This window comes from Bos taurus, chromosome 5 (assembly GCF_002263795.3).
Source record: "Bos taurus isolate L1 Dominette 01449 registration number 42190680 breed Hereford chromosome 5, ARS-UCD2.0, whole genome shotgun sequence".
Lineage (NCBI taxonomy): Eukaryota > Metazoa > Chordata > Mammalia > Artiodactyla > Bovidae > Bos > Bos taurus.
The window spans coordinates 67,572,991-67,591,337 of NC_037332.1; the positions used below are offsets into that span (position 1 = coordinate 67,572,991).

At 42.9% G+C, this 18,347-nt stretch overlaps 1 protein-coding gene across 1 annotated transcript in view; it reads right to left on the bottom strand.

Moving 5' to 3' along the window:
- The window catches only part of TTC41 (tetratricopeptide repeat domain 41), a 75,993-nt gene extending 59,786 nt beyond the window's left edge, over positions 1-16,207 (bottom strand). Inside the window, exons 1-4 of the mRNA XM_024992522.2 lie at positions 15,979-16,207; positions 12,000-12,180; positions 9,841-10,055; positions 2,968-3,128 (exon numbers count right to left, since the gene is read on the bottom strand). Coding sequence (XP_024848290.2) covers positions 2,968-3,128; positions 9,841-10,055; positions 12,000-12,180; positions 15,979-16,207 — 786 coding nt within the window. The remainder of the gene's footprint in view (positions 1-2,967; positions 3,129-9,840; positions 10,056-11,999; positions 12,181-15,978) is intronic.
- Positions 16,208-18,347: the final 2,140 nt, after the last annotated feature.

Here is an 18,347-nt window from a genome sequence, read left to right on the forward strand (position 1 = left end):
TAGTAAGAAAGTATAGGGTAACGATTGAGGTTCCAGTTATTAACAGTAACTTGGATAGCAAGCAATATGGTGCTAAGACAATACCAATTCACACTCCATATTGACAGATTCACCTCTCCATTAGGGATTTGACAGTACAAATGCAGACTCTGAAGAGGTTCCTACAAGTAAGTACTTTAACAAAATCATAGACTTCTGAAGAATGACCTACAGTGTTGGCCAGAGTACAAATTGAAACATTCAACTGAAAAAGAAGATACTATCCTGTGCTGAAGAACTGTCATTTTGGGTAGCAATACTATCATAAATTAAATGGTTTCATTTGGAATAAAAGGAACACCTAATAAAATCTTTCTTGATTCCTTTAACAAACAGCCTTTCCCATCCCTCTTTGCCTAATAATAGCAACTCTCATGGAGAAGGCAATGGCACCCCACTCCAGTACTCTTGCCTGGAAAATCCCACGGACGGAGGAGCCTGGTGGGCTGCAGTCCATGGGGTCGTTAAGAGTCAGACACGACTGAGCAACTTCACTTTCACTTTTCACTTTCATGCATTCGAGAAGGAAATGGCAACCCACTCCAGTGTTCTTGCCTGGAGAATCCCAGGGTCGGGGGAGCCTGGTGGGCTGCTGTCTATGGGGTGGCACAGAGTCGGACACGACTGAAGTGACTTAGCAGCAGCAGCAGCTCTCATATCCTGACTGCTTACTCTGAGCCGGGCACTGTGTTGAGTGTGGACCAACTGCACTGGTTACTTACATTTTTAAAATCTTCTGTATCTTACGTTGTTTCCACATCTCTCGGGGGAATTTACAGATCCAGGGAAATTGCTCCTCCCAAGGCCAGCCAATTCCTGGGAGCGGTGGGCAGATTGCATGAAACATACCTTCTGTGTGCAGACAAGCCAACCCATGACCAACCACACCCCGACTCACCTTCTTATTCAACTTGCTCACCAAGCCAGTACTTCCTCTGCCCTAAGTCATCCAAGGGTCAGGTGCCAGACAGTGAGGGAAAGCCCCTATGCCCCAAAGTCCACTAGAATGATTCAAACTCACAATCCGAGACTGTGTCCTCTGCCCTGCCTTGCCTTTCCCATGAAAACCCCCAAAGTAATTTTGTTGTATATTCTGATCTGCCTTATCTATACTGATTTTTCCATATATCAAATGCCATTGATTGGTTGCTATCTTTAGTTTTTCTTCTGTTTAAAGGGATACTGGATCAATGGCACCTCTAATGCTTTTTAGTGTCAGTCATTGCTTTGGCCCCGGGCTCCTGTCTTCTGCCTTCTGACACCCTAATATTTCCCCCCAGAGCCCTGCGTGACAAGGCATGTCTTCTCTCCAAAACTGTAAATCATAAATAATTCTTTCAATGCCATTGGTTTCTCCATGACATCAACTCAGTTATCCCCCTATAAATTAAATCCTAGGTATAATTTTATTTCATTAACTCATTCAGTCCCCCTAACAACCCTCCAGAAAGGCCGAGGAGGAAACTGAAGCACAGAGGGCCTAAACATTTTATCAAATTCATTACGAGGGTAAGCAGCAGAGCTGGGATTCAAACTAAGGGTCTGGCTGCAGGGGCTGGCTCCTCACCACTGCATTGATGCCTTAGAGAATTGCCTGACAGTCCCTCCTCCTGAAGAGCTCTCCCTGTTCCCCTCTTCCAGGAAGCCTTTTCCAAAGGTCAAATGCTTTCGTTAGAGGCCTTCACAATACTACGTACTGATCCCTGCCAGCACTTAGCACAGATGTAATTTTATATTTATTTATGTGATGATATTACTAATATCTGCCATTCCCTGCTAGAATGAAAGCTCTATTTCTTAGACTATGTCTGTCTGCTTACAGTGCTTTTCCCATGGTAAGTGGTCAATAATTATTTGTTGGATGTATGGTGGTCACCATGTACTGAATTAAAAAGCAGATTACAAAATAATATGGTATATAACTTCACTTATATAAGCGTATGTATGTGTATACAGCTATCCATAGAAAAAAGAAGGTTTAACAATGGTGAGGCTGTGAGGATATTTAATTTTCTATTTTCTTCTTCTTTTTTATATGTTCTATGAGAAATATACGTGAATTACACAATTTATAATTATGCATGTATAAGTTTTATAGAAAATGCTTCACAAAGTAATGACTAATACTAAAAAGCATTGGAGGTGCCATTGATCCAATATCATGTCAAACAGAAGAAAAACTAAAGATATAAAAAAAAAAAAAAAAAAAACTAAAGATAGCAAACAATTGATAGAATTTGATATATGAAAAATTAAGTATAGATAAGGCAAATCAAAATATACAAGCTAAAGAATATAATAGGGGCCCGATAAATGTCTGATTGAAGTATAAAATAGCAGGGCAGAACTGTGCAGCAGTAATGGCCAGTTTCTAGAACCAGGCTTCCCATGCTTGAATTCCAAGTCCACCATCACCTTAGGACCTTCAGCAAGTTGTCTAATATCTCCAAGTCCAATCCCATTTATATAAATAGGGATGATGATCCCAGTCTATCAAGGATTGCTGTGAGAATTCAATGTAAATATCTCTAAAGTTTCTAGAATAATGCCTGGCTCGTTGTGTTATGTATTTGTTTCGTAAAATATTCAGAAGTAACTAGAAGCAGCATTGCCTATAACTATAGATATGCAATGCAAGGGAATGGTATTGTGTACATTCTAAATCAAGCCGTTTTCCAACAAGGACCTACTGTATAGCACATAGAACTCCACTCAATATTATGTGGCAGCCTGGAGGAGAGGGGGGTTTAGAGGAGAATGGCTCCATGTATATGTATGGCTGAGTCCCTTCTCTGTTCACCTGAAATTATTACAACATTGTTAATTGGCTATATCCCAATACAAAATAAAAAGTTCAAAAAAATTAATTAAGGGGTTTTCTTTTTATTAAATAATAATAAAATGGATATTATTTTGAAAAGAGATTACCTTCTCTCCTGAAATCCCATATATACCAGCCAATTCTTCAATTCCATCCAGTACAAGTATACATGGCTTTACATTGATGGAAGCAATGAATACGTCTAAAAGAAGTGAAAAGGCCAAGATATTTGCATCTTCATTGAGAATATCAGTTTCAAGCTGGGTACCTACAGCATAGAAATGTGCTCAAATTAGGTATATGTTAATGGGTTGGGGAAGCAGAAGGGGTTGGGAACAAGGAGTGCTACCCACAGCTGTATGACACATACAGATGGTGTAGGATGGTGTGTGCATGCTCAGCCACTCAGTCTTGTCTGACTCTTTGTGACTCCATGGACTGCCCGCCAAGGTCCTCTGTCCACAGGATTTTCCAGGCAAGAATGCTGGAGTGGGTTGCCATTCCCTTCTCCAGGGGATCTTCTCGACCCAGGGATCGAACTCAAGTATCCTGTGTCTCTTGAATTGGCAGGCAGGCGCTTTACCACTGAGCCACCTGGGAAGGCCATATGTGTGATGAGCAGTCTCAAAATATTCAACCCTAAAGAGGTAATGATATTTACCACCACGTGTCTCCTACATATTTTGAGGATTTTATATAAAAAATATTATGTATGATCCAAAGCGCTACTCTCACTTTCCAAAATGCAAAAATTGATCATGTTACAAAGAACTGGATGGGAAGAATGAGAAGTCAGGCTATGTGATCTGTGAAGCTTCTGCACCGCCTTAAGATCAGTTCCTGTTTAGAGGTCACAGCCACCACTCTGGGGGTCCAGCTGTGTGAGTGCATGCACACACACACACACACACACACAATATCTCCCACCCACCACCTAGTTTCTTTGGTCCTGGCTCATTTTAAACCTAACACAACTGATCCTAAATAACTCTACCCTTAGTAATGGACTCCAGACCTTGGATTCTGGAAATTACTAGGAAGAATTAAGTTATGAATCAGCAAAGACTAAAGGAAGTAATTTGAGAGGACCAACTTGCAGGATGTGATTAAGTGACACACTAGCAGCAACCCAAAATGGTAATCACCTACCTAATATTCTAAGAGCACTTTGGGACATACAATTTCTGCCTTGCTTTTAATTTTCAAAACTAATATTTTTCAAATAAATTAAGACCTGTTAGGATCTAGAAATCAAGTTATGCAAAGAAACTGGACTGGATTAAGTTTCTTAAGTATATGAAGATTTAATCTATTTAAGAATCCACCTGCCAATGCAGGGGATACAGGTTTGATCCCTGATCCAGGAAGATCCCACATGCCTTGGAGCAACTAAGCCCACGCGCCCCAACTACTGAGGCTGTGCTCTAGAGCCTTTGAGCCGCAATACTGAGCCCACATGCTACAACCACTAAAGCCCACGTGCCTAGAGCCTGTGCTCTGCAACAAGAGAAGCCACCGCAATTAGAAGCCCATACGTTGCAACTAGAGAATAGCTCCTGCTCCCCACAACTAGAGAAATCCCTGGGGCAGCAACAAAGACTCAGCACAGCCAAAAATTCATTAATTTTTAAAAAATTTACTCTATTTTGTCCAAGCAGGGAGAGTAACTGTATTACACAGAAGCATAACTGTGCTAACATCAAGACAGACCTCTTGGGGAAAAACAATGAGATGTTGATGAAGCCCTCAGCACAGCATCTGGCCCCCAGAAAGCCTTTGATAAAAGGAGCTCCTTGTTAGTTAGGGCTGCTGCTAGGGTCTGGAGTAATAGAGTGAGGAAACATGAAAAGAGGAAAGGCGGAGGCTCTTCTCTGACCTTCTATGAAGCCTGTCATGAGGGGGACGTCAGCTGCAGCTGCCTAGCAGGCAAGGGCACTTGGGTCAGAGACTTGGCCACGGGTGGGCAGTTCTCCTCTGCTAGATCGCTATTTCCTGGCCAGCAGGGGTGGGGACGGAGGAGCAGAAATGTCAGCTTCACCCAGGGGAGTTTTAGCGTCCCCATGATGGGGAGGGAGGGCAGGGCTCACAGCCCACACAGGCGCTGCAGCTGCGGACAGCTGAGTTGGGTACAAGAAAATGCTCTCTGCCTGCATCTTCATGTGACCTCTCAGGCCTGGCTGTGCTCTCAGCAGTGGCTCCTCCTCTTCCCACGTCCACCTCCCTCAGGTGAAAGCCAGCTTCCAAGCCAAGGTGGTGATGCTAAACGATGCTGGAGCCAGCCAGCCCTGCTCATCCTGGCTTCCCCTGAGCTTCCGTGTAGCATGCATGCGTGCTCAGTCGTGTTTGACTCTCTGCGACCCCACGGACTGTAGCCTGCCAGGCTCCCCTGTCCGTGGGATTTTCCAGGCAAGAATACTAGAGTGGGTTGCCATTTCCTTCTCCAGGGGATCTTCCTGACCCAGGAATTGAACCCACATCTCCTGCGCTGCAGGTGGATTCTTTACCATGGAGACACTGGAGAACAGCTACCAACTCTCTTGCTTTCCATCCTTGCACCCCTTAGTTTAGATAATGAATAGGACTTTCTTGTTTCCCTCAGCTGTCCCCCACTCCCTGCTTCTTTCTCCAGTTCAGCTCAGAGGAATAATAACAAAAGCAATAACAGCAAACTATGCCAAGGACCCATTTAAGTTCTTTACATGTATCATCTGTTAACCCTGACACAGCTTTCTGTAGGTACTATTATTCCCATCCCCATTTTAGAGATGAGAAACTGAGGCACAGATTGCTTAAGTGAACTGCCTAAGATCACACAGCTAGTAAATAGTGGAGCCAGAACTGAAAATCCAGGCGGGCCAAGTCCAGAACCACTGCCTTCCCATTAACAAGGAGAGGTGGTGCCTGACTGTCAAGTGTTCACAGGCTGTTAATGAATTTATTCTGCTTTGTCAGCTTAAAGATTTGTTTGTTTGAAAGACAGCAGCTGTTTTTATTAGGCGCTTTCCATACCTAAAAAGACACTCAAGAAAACAGCAATTTATTTGGGGAATAAAATCATAATTGCATGTGTACAGTTGAGCATCTAATCATCAGCCTTGCCAGAATGAACACCTTTGGGATGAGCCTGAGTGGTACTAGTCGCTTTCACTTAGAATCAGACACACCTGCTGCTACTGATTTTGACTTTACCCACTTAGCACACTCTGAGAAATGCAGCCACTAAAAACTCACACCCACGTGATCACTTTATTTACTCACAGACACACCTACACACACACACGCAGAAGGGAACACATATTTGTCCCTTCATCCAGAGATGATCTACACCTATCAAAACTCCCCCAGGGCCCCGACACTCGCTCAGTACCCAGAGGCTCATGTGGGTACAAGCCCTGGGTGAGAAAGGATGAAGTCTCCAAAGCAGGAAGGGTCAGACACATACAAACATGCAAATACACAGAAGGCACCTAATGATGATAATAATAATATCTAATATCTGTTGGTGCTGTGGTTTCCCTGGTAGCTCAGCCAGTAAAGAATCTGCCTGCAAAGCAGGAGACCCCGGTTCAATTTCTGGGTTGGGAAGATCCCCTGGAGAAGGGATAGGCTACCCACTCCAGTATTCTTGAGCTTCCCTGGTGACTCAAATGGTAAAGAATCCACCTGCAGTACAGGAGACCTTGGTTCGATCCCTGCAATCGGAAGAGCCCCTGGAGGAGGGCATGGCAACCCAGTCCAGTATTCTTGCCTGAAGAATCCCCATAGACAGAGGAGCCTGACGGGCTACAGTCCATGGGGTCACAAAGAGTCAGACATGATTGAGAAACCAAGCACAGCACAGCACTATATGCCAAGCATTGTGTTAAGTGTCTTTGTTTCTCAGACTTTATCTTAGTTCATCCTCTCAACTACCTACAAGACATCTTTTTCCTTCCTATCCATATTTCACAAATGGGAAAACTGAGCCAGAGAGAGTTAAATAACTCGCCCAGGTCTCACAGCTAATAGAAGCCATCGGGCTCCCCAGCTTCTCCTAGAACAGAGGTGGATCCCATAGGATTGTTCTCTCTGTCCACGTAAGCCTTGCATCTTCAATCTCTCCTGACCAAAGCAGAATTCTTGATTACCCTCGAAACCTGCTGCCCCATCAACGTTGTCCCATTTCAGTGAACCACCCTGACTGTCCACCTAGTTTCCTTAAGCCGAAAACTAGGAGAATCCGTAATCTCTCCCTGTCCTTCAGTTCTCACATTCAATTCCTCAGTGTGCTCCCATCCATCCCCTTGCTCCTCCGCTCCCCCAAGCTATCACCTCTTCCCACTTGGACCACTGTGATAGCCTCTAACAAGTGTCACTGCCACCATGCTGACTCCCCCACACCTATTTCTACACAGGAGACGATTTTGAGCTTTGACAAATACCAACCAAATCATGCCAGTTCCCTGCTCAAAATCCTCCACTGGCCTCCCACTGCACACAATAGAATCTAACCCAAGATCCTGTTCTACAAAACTCAGATACAAAGTGGCCCATCCTCTATCTTATCCTGCTTCATCTGGTAGCACTCCCCTCATCCCCCACCAGAGTCTGGACACACTGCCTCTTTACCTTTCTGACTCACTCCACTTTGTTTTCAGCTTAGGGACCTTAGTTGTCCCTTCTGTCTGGAATGTTCTGATCTCCTCATGGCTGGCTCCTTCTTGTCTGTGAGATCTCCCAAGAGTGTAGCAGAGATGGCCGCCTGTCCTGTGAAAGTTTATGCTCCCTCTTAAAGACGGTGAGGGTAGCTTTCTATTCCTACCTGACTCCTTCCCAGTGTGGCCATGGGAGCCTAGGGTGGCTGACTTCTTGCCAAAAGAATGAGGGTGGAAGTGACTCGTGTCACAACCTGGCTGAGACTTTTAAGGAAAGGTGTGCCTTTTCCACTCGATTTCCTCTTCCTCTAGCCAAAAGCAGATGACTCTGAGGCCCTAGAAGATGACACAGCCTCAAGATGGAAAGAGCCTGCGGCCCCAAATCACCACGTGGGAAAAAGCCACTCGTTCTCTAACTAGGAACCCTGAACTGAACTGTTGCATGAGCTAGAAATGGCTCAGATGGTAAAGAATCTGCCTGCAGTGCAGGAGACCTGGGTTCGATCCCTGGGTTGGGAAGATTCCTTGGAGAAGGGACTAGCAACCCACTCCAGTATTCTTGCCTAGAGAATCCCATGGACAGAGGAGCCTGGCAGACTACAGTCCATGGGAGTCTCAAAGAATCAGACACGACTGAGTGACTAACACAAACACGAGCTAGAAATAAACTTCGAGAAGCCACTGAAATGGGATGTATAAACAGCAGCCAAAGTTATTCCAACTAATACAGAGATACAGTTCATGACCCCTCAACCTCAACAGCCAGCCCATCGTCTCAGCACATCACTCTGTGTGGCATTCATCATTATTTGAAACATCTCTTGATTATTGGCTATCTGCCTTTCTCAACAGAACATTAGACCTATGGGAGTCATGATCTTGTTTGCCAGACTAGTGTTATGTCCCCATAACCCAAACCAATGACAGGCACAGAACAGGCAACCAATAAATACTTTGTAATGAATGAGTGAGTAAACATGCTTAGTAGAGAGCTACTGAACTGACCGGGAGGAGCAATAGCTGAAAACGAAGAACTATGGCAGCCTCTTGATGAAAGTAAAAGAGGAGAGTGAAAAGTTGGCTTAAAGCTCAACATTCAAAAAACTAAGATGATGGCATCTGGTCCCATCACTTCAAGGCAAATAGACGGGGAAACAGCGGAAACAGTCGCAGACTCTTTTGGGGGGGCTCCAAAACCACTGCAGATGGTGACTGCAGCCATGATATTAAAAGCTGCTTACTCCTTGGAAGGAAAATTATGACCAACCTAGACAGCATATTAAGAAGCAGAGACATTACTTTGCCAACAAAGGTCCGTCTAGTCAAGGCTATGGTTTTTCCAGTGGTCATGTATGGATGTGAGAGTTGGACTATAAAGAAAGCTGAGCGCTGAAGAATTGATGCTTTTGAACTGTGGTGTTGGAGAAGACTCCTGAGAGCCCCTTGGACTGCAAGGAGATCCAACCAGTCCATCCTAAAGGAAATCAGTCCTGGGTGTTCATTGGAAGGACTGATGTTGAAGCTGAAACTCTAATATTTTGGCCACCTGATGTGAAGAACTGACTCATTTGAAAAAACTCTGATGCTTGGAAAGATTGAAGGTGGGAGGAGAAGGGGGCAACAGAGGATGAGATGGTTGGATGGCATCACTGACTCAATGGACATGAGTTTGAGTGAACTCTGGGAGTTGGTGATGGACAGGGAGGCCTGGCCTGCTGCAGTCCACAGGGTCGCAAAGAGTCAGACACGACTGAGTGACTGAACTGAACTGAACGGAACCTGAGCAATAGCTGAGAGGCATATCCTGCCTTGGAGCCCTTGCAACTGTTCCCATTGACTGGAATGTTCTCCCTGAGATAATCTGCCTGGCTCCCTCTTTCAAGTATTTATTCAAATGTCCCTTCCTCAGTGAAGCTTGCCCAGACGATACCTTTAAAGTCCTAAAATCCTTACACATACACACTGCCTACTTTCTTTCTCTGATTTATTTTTCTTCATAGAACTTAACCTCTTCCAAACATTCTATATTTTTTAGTCATTAACTCTTTGTCCCCTTTGCTCTCCAATAACAGGAAAACCCCATGAGGCTAACGTATTCTGTCCACTTTTTTCACGGTTGTATCCCCACTGGCATATAAGGCACTCAGTTCACATTTGGGGAAGGAAAGAAGAAAGAAAGGAAGAAAAGAAACAATTCTGAGAGCAGAAGAGGTGGGCGGATACATAGGCAAGACTATATAAGGGTTTAGATTGGAACAAGAGAAAAATAGCCTCGTGGGCAGAAGACAGAATGATCACTTTTAAACAAAATTTTTCTGAATGAATTTCAAAGTCTAATTCCATTACCATAGTGTTTGTACTGCAATTCTGTGATGAAGTAATGGATCACGGACATGATGTCACTGCTTTCACAGGTGCTGCCCACAAAATGAGGGATCAGCACCATGTTCGGGTATTTCGTCTTGAAACAGTTCACCCAGTTGGCAAGTAGAGTGGACTTGCCACAACCACGTTCTCCAGACAACAGCAAAATAGACTTGTAAGCTGGAAGAGGATTTATTCTGAAAAACAAACGGGGGAAATGTAGTCAAGAATAACTACCCAAAAAGAGGGAGGGAGGGAAATTTTTCCTGCATACATCTGTCTCTAAGAGATGAAATTCTAGTCTCTCTGGGAGGGAGCTTCATGAGGGAGGGAATACATGTATATATATTGCATGTGTGTTCAGTCATGTCCAGCTCTTTGCAACTCCATGAACTATAGCCCGCCAGGCTCCTCTGTCCATGGGATTTCCCAGGTAAGAATACTGGAGCAGGTTGCCATTTCTTTCTCCAGGGATGTACACATATAGCTGATTCATTTCATTGTACAGCAGAAACTAACACAACATTATAAAGCAATTATATTCCAATCTTTTAAAAGTTAAAAGAAATTCCAGTCTCTCCACTGTGAACTCACTTGCTTCCAAACAAGACATTCTCTCTCTGGGTTCAGCTCTGTCCTGTATAAAATTAGGAGAGTGGAAAGATGGTAACCTTGGAAGGCTCCTCCAACTACCATAGACTCTAGGGTTGTCCAACATGAACCTGGGGTTATGTCAAGGGCCCAACCTGCCCAAAGATCCTGGAAGGGAGACTCTGCACGATCAGGAGAGAGAATAAAAAATCAAAACACTCATATGCCAAGGATTCCCATAATCCTGATGACCATGACATTAGAAATGCAACAAAATGACCACAGTTGTCAGTGACTCTCTGAGCAGTAGCCAGCTGCTCCATGGGGGTGTTTTGGCTTGTAATAAGGAATAAATGACTTCTCTGAACTGGCGTGAGCACAGTATAACTTGTCTTGTTGCACAGTCTTAGCCACTGGACCACCAGGGAAGTCCCCCGAGCACCATGTTGTTTTAACCAAATAAACTGTCTTCCTCTTGGCATGGGTTCCCGGAACCATAAGAATGTTAGTAGCTCTGCAGTCATAGTGGGTGGTGAGACTGGGGCAGAGACGGTGGAGCATAGCCCTGAGCCACCGTGGGTTTATCTCAAATCCTGAAACCCTCACAGAATAAATGATACCTGTGGTAAGAACTTGAGGATGAGAATAGAAGAAATAAAACAGTCCAAGGAACCTCCCTATTTCTAGGGTTGAAACTGGGAAGGACACCACAGACAACCCAGCTTTCTTCATGCCCCAGCCTTTTCATGCCTGTGGGTGGTGAAGAGAATACGTCACCACCCAGAAAAGGAAAAGATATGGGGGTCTGAATGAAGAGGATACTGAGAAAAAGTGAAGGAGTGCAAACTTTGGGTGAAGTGAAGTGAAAGTCACTCAGTCGTGTCCGACTCTTTGTGACCCCATGGACTATACAGTCCATGGAATTCTCCAGGCCAGAATACTGAAGTGGGTAGCCTTTCCCTTCTCCAGGGGATCTTCCCTTCCAAGGAATCAAACCAGGGTCTCCTGCATTGCAGGTGGCTTCTTTGTCTGAATGAAGAGAACACTGAAAAAAGTGAAGGAGTGCAAACTTTGAGTAAGGTAACTCAATTCCTTGCTATGGCCCATAGTCAGCCATTAACAAGTGTTGGCTGAATATCTTAATAACGAGCTGATGATGTATGTGGAAGTTCTTTGTAAATTATGCAATACTGTACAGATGCATTAGTCATGTTTCCTAATCCAACTTTTTCTCCTTAAAATCATTTCATCATTGTCAGGAATAACTTAGACAAACTTCAGACTATGGGATTAAAACAGAAGGCGAGCTCTCTGTCCTCCAGGGTTTATAATCTTCTTGAGGAGACTGGAAGAAAGAACTGAAACAGTCAGGAAAATTTAGCAGTTGCAGAGTGAGTTCTGATGAGGAGATTCTAACCCAGAGGTGGCTTTTTTAGGAAGCCTGTCTTACAGGCAGGGGCAGAAAGGGGGAGGGAAGGAAGATATTCCAAATTGGAGGAGTCTATTCACTAAAGTCAGACTGCTTTGCTTGGGATTTCTTGACGTCGTACCTGAGAACAGAGTCTAAGCTGGAGCCTGCTGCAGGACTGTTAAAATCAGATTCCATATCCTTTAAGGCAAATCTTTCCAAGATTTCAAAGATCCTGCTAGACTCCTTGGAAATAACAAACACTTCCTTGCACTTCTCAGTGAACTCTTCATGATAGAAACGTTCAAAGTTGTGCTTAAAGTCTTTAGAGACAAAAAGATATATTTTAATGTCTTAGATTTGTAGTTTAGCATTTTCCATTTCACATGGTTATTATGAATGCCCAGGGAAGTGTCCTGTGTCCCTACCACCATCTTTCTATGTTAGCACAATATTTCATAACCCACTCTACGTTGTAATGCAAGGAAGCTACAGGCAAGCAATGCTACTTGTATCTGAAATCCTACTTAGGATTCCAAGTTATTTCATGATCTCACAATGAACAGGGCAAAAGAAAAAAAAAAAAAACTGGATTTGCTACATATATTCTCTTGTATTTTTAGATTGTTAGCTAAGTATAAGTTACCTAATTCAATCTCATGGCATATGTGTTTCTATCTAGGGCAATGGTTGGGGGAGGGAGTGGGGTGTATTTTTAGGATAAGATGCCCTAATACAATGATAACCATGAGTACAGTTTCAACTCTGCCATTGGGCAAGTCCCTTAAACTCTCAGGTAAAATAAGTGGCAGCCAGACAACTGGATCTCTGAGATTCCTTCTAGCTTCAATTTAATGTGTTTCTAAACTCATTGTTAAAGCCAAGGCATTCTGGACTGCCAAAATGTACCCCCATCTCTAGAGATACCTACATCTTCCAGAGTTTGGGAATGGGTTGTTTTTTAAATGAGGCAGGAGAATGAACATCTCTGGTTTAACCTGGTAAGGTCTCAAGACATCTTATACTTCCATAGTTAACTGGGCTGCCCTCTGGTTCAGGTAAGGGCTGGAACAGACCTAGAGGACCAACAGTTTGGCCAAGGTCAGCTGCAAATTTCAAGATCTTAGAGAGAATTGGAGACGATCCCACAACCTAATGGGTCTCTTTAGCTCACCATGAACCTCACTCACCAGTCTCAGTTAACTCTAAGGACCTCAGAAGTGCTTCTAAAAGTCAAGAGTGTGACTGCCTTATGATAACCATCAGCTACCCATATGGCCTATTTTTACCCCAGCTATGAGATTTTGGAACTATGTGGGCAATTAAAGGGTACTGAAGATCCAAAAGAAAAATAATTTATCCTTCTATTCTAAAGATTTTTTAATAGTTCACCCATTCTGTACCTTCTACTGCAGACATGTAGTCCATATATTACATATTTAAAACTAAAGTCTAAAACAAACTAACCTTTCAATAGTAACCAACATCAAAGACTAAGGAGAAAACTATAGAAAAACAATTTGTCTCTCACCCAAATACACAGAAAGGTTTAATTCTTGAACATGTTAGTAAACATTAACTGACGGATGCAGTTCACACTGAGACTAGTCAAAAAATATCATTATTAACTATACTTCAGGCTTTAGTAAAATATATACTATATTCTCCCAGGACTCATTTTTTTCATGATTCACCCATTAGCATAATATATGTCAGGCACTGTTTTCGGGTGCTTGCTGCTGCTGCTGCTAAGTCGCTTCAGTCGTGTCTGACTCTGTGTGACCCCACAGATGGCAGCCCACCAGGCTCTCCTGTCCCTGGGATTCTCCAGGCAAGAACACTGGGGTGGGTTGCCATTTCCTTCTCCAATGCATGAAAGTGAAAAGTCAAAGTGAAGTCGCTCAGTTGTGTCCGACTCTTAGCGACTCCATGGACTGCAGCCTACCAGGCTCCTCTGTCCATGGGATTTTCCAGGCAAGAGTACTGGAGTGGGTTGCCACTGCCTTCTCCATTTCGGTGCTTAATATACGTTATTACTCACAAGGTGATTAATGCTAAGCAGAAATCAGAAGAAATCTAGGCTTACCAATATTATGTCATTTCCCCAAGGTCACACAGCTAGAAACTGAAAAATCTTGGATCTGAGAACATGTCTGTCTTTGGACATTCTAAAACTCCAAGGCTGTAGTGAATACTGAAGATATTTTGGCACTGCTCAACACCCTATTGAGCTACAGACTATCATTTCAGGTCCCACCTTGTCTCAACTCTCAATTCATGTTAATGTAGTGGGTCTGACTCCCTGCACCTCCAGAGGTGGCACAGGACCCAGGATTAGCCAAATCAGAGAATCATATCACATCAATCACAATACCAGTGATTGAGTCAGATACAAGCATATAGTCCAAGTCCCGCTAATCAGGAACAGAAAGACTTAATGGTAGGACTTTGAGTCATTTACTGCTGGACTCGAACCTGGAGCTACTACAGCCATCTTCCCTCCATAATGGAGAAGCCAAAGAACTGAGGCAGCAGGAGGACAGCAGAGCCATCAGAGAAACAGTGAGAAACAAGGGCCTGGAATCCTCCTTTGAGCAAGTGGATGCAGCTTGAGCTGAACAAGACCTATCCCTAGGCTTTCAAGTTATATAAACTAATAAATTCTTTCTCTTGAAGCCATTGTAAGTCATTTGCAACCCAGAGTAATGATCGATACAATATTCTTTTCTAGGACCCCAAAATGATTTGGTTTGTAGGTGGAGTCTAGTTTGACCAGCACAGGTGGGATTTCACATCTCACCCCCAACAATGAATGTGAATGACTTTAGGTAGGTCAACTCCCTCCTATTCAGCTGACCACAGATCCGCTCCCTATCATATTACAAGGACTCTGCCTGCCTGGTCCCTAAAGCATGTGAGAATGCACCATCCTCATTCCGCATTCCCACACTACTTGGGCCCTTACAATGGTAATTCATAATCTTTTTTGTGTCATTAAACCTTTTTGATCAAAGACAGTGTCTTCCTTTGATCGATGTCTTCCTACGTCCACCAAACACACATATGCATTAAAACATTCTATTTTTCATATAATTTCATGGCATCGCAGATCCCTCCCAAAGTCTATTCTAGGTGAAGAATCTATTCTAGATTCTAGGTGAAGAATCTCCACCCTATTCTGATGGTGTTCTTCCGTTTTTAATCTGTATGTGTCTACAAGACACTGCTTTCAAAATAACTATAATCATTTCAATATGATGTCAGGTAGTGCTTTTCAAACTTTGATGCATATGCAACTCACCTGTCATCTTTATTAAAATGCAAATTCTAATTCAATAGACCCAGAATGCATTTCTAGCAAGTTCCTAGGTGATGCTGAGACTACCAGTCCATGGATTACTGACTCCATGAGTAGTAAGGGTGAAAGCAAATGAGCATTGTTTTGAAGTCAGAAGGACCTGGGTTCAAATTCTAGAATGATCCCTCACTGGTGAAGTGACATTAGGTAAGTCACTTAACTGCTACACAGCTTTCATTGGTTCATCTGTAAAACAGCAATTATAGCATCTACCTTGCAGGTCTAAATCTTAAAGATTAAAAGTGATAACATGCAAAAATCACCTGACAATAAAAGTTCTCTTCCCTTTAGATTAGGGTTTCTCAACCTTGGCATTATTGACATTTGCAATTGAAAAATTCTTTATTATGAGGGGCAGTTCTGTGCACTGGAGGATGTAACAGTGACCCTGACCTCCACCTGGTAGATACCAGTAGCACACCCCCAACTGTGACACCAAAAATGTCTTCAGATGTAACCAGAAGTCCCCTGGGGGTAAAATCAGCCTTGGTCTAGAACCTCTGCTCTGGATCTACACATTAACTGCCAAACATTTTAGGTCTTCCCCAAGCTCCTTGACTTCCTAAATCGTCTTCCATGACCTACTATTTACTCTTATTCTCAGTTTCAAAAATCTTCATATGAAGTGAATGTTACGGGAATATGCTAACAATTTTAAATGCATAAATAACATTTCAACCATTTTAAAATTCCGTTCACAAGGAAGACACACAAAACACATGACCCTATGACAGTAGACTTAGCTATCTCCATATTTACTAACCTGTATTTTCCGTCATTACAGTGGCTGGGCAAAGTTTCTCTATCACGACCAACCAGTCCTTGAGAATCAGCTCACCCAACTCATGGAGATCTCTATACAACCTGACAGGGAGCCCTTTGCTAATAATCTTGGCCTTCAGCATTCCGATCTTTAATCTCTCCTCATCGTCGGTCGGACAACCCGAAGACAGCATCTCCTCTTTTTCCTCATCCCAAGTCTTCAGTGGCATGGTTCCCCTCCTAAAGTAAAAATACTGAAATTGAGACTCATTCAGAAATGCTGCTTGGATGACCTCTAACTCCATCAGACTGCAGGTGGGATACTCCAGGACCCAAGGATAACCATTTTTTGCAGCAACATAGAGATTCTGTTCCACTCTGGATAAACTTGACAAGTCAGTTGCCTTGGAGAACACGACAGGTGAGTAGTTACGGAGAAAGTCCCCGTATGTTTGACCCAGCAAGCAGATGAAAAAAGGAAAGCAGCTGTTCACGTAGTCAAGACAGAGCTTCAGGTGTTGTGACTGGAGACAAAAATGCTGTCTAAACAGATTGGAGAGTGAGGGTACTTGGGCCTCCAACCCTGACCACCTCAGGTCCACAGCTTTGAAATACGTGCCCCGGGAATTGCAGAGTTCATTCAGCTGAGGGAAGATATAGCTTGCCAAAAAGTCTCTCTCTTCTTCAAAATCACCCAGAGTCGAGCAGATGTAAGGCTGAATGGGTTTCTGCGGCTTTAAAAGGAATTGGGCAGACCTGTCTTCACTCTCATTTGCCTTCATTTCACTTTGCTCAGAGATGATATAACCCTTAAAACGGAACAATTTTTGTTCTGGTGCAGCCACCAACCTCCTCTGCTTCTACAACTTTCTCCTAATTATGTTTGCTATAAACATATTGAAATCTTTCCCCAGAATGTCTTCTTCTTATAGATACTATAATGTGATTGATGCCAAACAATGCACAGATCAGACTTGAAAAACAATCGAGTTTAAGTCAGGACTGAAAAAGAAAAAAGAAATTCTTTTTAGGATTCCAGGAAGTTCATTGAACCTCTGTTTCCCCAAAGCTTTTGCTGAAGAGCCGAGATCCACAGGTGGTAAGTGGGCACTGAATACAGTTCTTCCTGTTTGCCTCAGCATCCCCCATCCTACTTTTCCAGTGTTCCTTCTGCCCCTCCCTGTTAATTTGGAATCTATGCAAGGGAACTTGCTAAAGTGTGAAAAGGAAGGCAAATGCAGAAAAGGAGCCTAGCATACCTAGCAACAGAATAAGCCAAGACCCATGACCAGAAGCAAGAATGAAAATTGTTATGAAGTTGAGGTCAGGAAAGAGGAATACATTAAAATAGCAATATAATAAGGCCCAAGACCAATAATGCACCTGGCATCTGAGAGGCAAGGAAGTCTGGATCTAAGAACTTCATGGAGTACTGTGATTATTTCTATCTCAAGTTGTGCGGGCTCTTACAACATTGCATTCACCTACATGCATTGGTAATTCAATTCCACTGAGCTAATGGAAAAACACACACCCTCCAACAATGAGGTAGATATGCTTGCATCTTGCTCAGAAGCAAAAGATTCAATGAAAAGTACCTAGTTTTATGAGCTTTTTCTTGATGCAACTCATTTCCTTACCAAATGCTGCTTCACTGTTTGTTGCTTTCACCTATAGAGAAACATACCGTGTTATCATGAATAGGGCAATTTTCCATCAAGATCACCTGACAATATAATAATGCATTATCTTTGGAAAAAGTGTTAACCCTTTTGCATTTAATTGTAACAATAATCATACAATAGATAATATTACCACTCCGCTTCACTGATGAAGAAACAAAAGTTCAGACAGGATAAGCAACATGTCCAAAGTCACTTGGCTAGTAAGTGAAGAGCCAGGATCTAAACACAAGTCAGCCTGACTCCAGGACACATACATTATACTGCCTCCATATTATATGGATAAGACTCTAGGTCTTGAAGATACCATAGATCAATGCATAGAAAACACCTATACAATAAATGATACTGTAATAAGTAGGTGACAATTAGAAACAATTAATCTCACACAAACAAAATCTAAAAGATAACTGAAGAGGCATCATGAGCACTTTATTAAAAGACTTTTTGCCTGCCATTTAGGAGGCTAGAATTAGATTATCATTACTTGAAAATATCCATCTTTTCCTATTTCCAAGTGATCAGAGGTAATTTATATCTTGGTCTCTACCAGGCCCCAAACAGCCAGCATTAGGACTGGCTCAGAGTAGGTGACAGGTGAATATTTGTTGAACAAAAGAATTTAGTATAATTTTTAAATGAAAACATAATTAAATATTAATCAAACTGGGAAAAGATTTCCAAAACT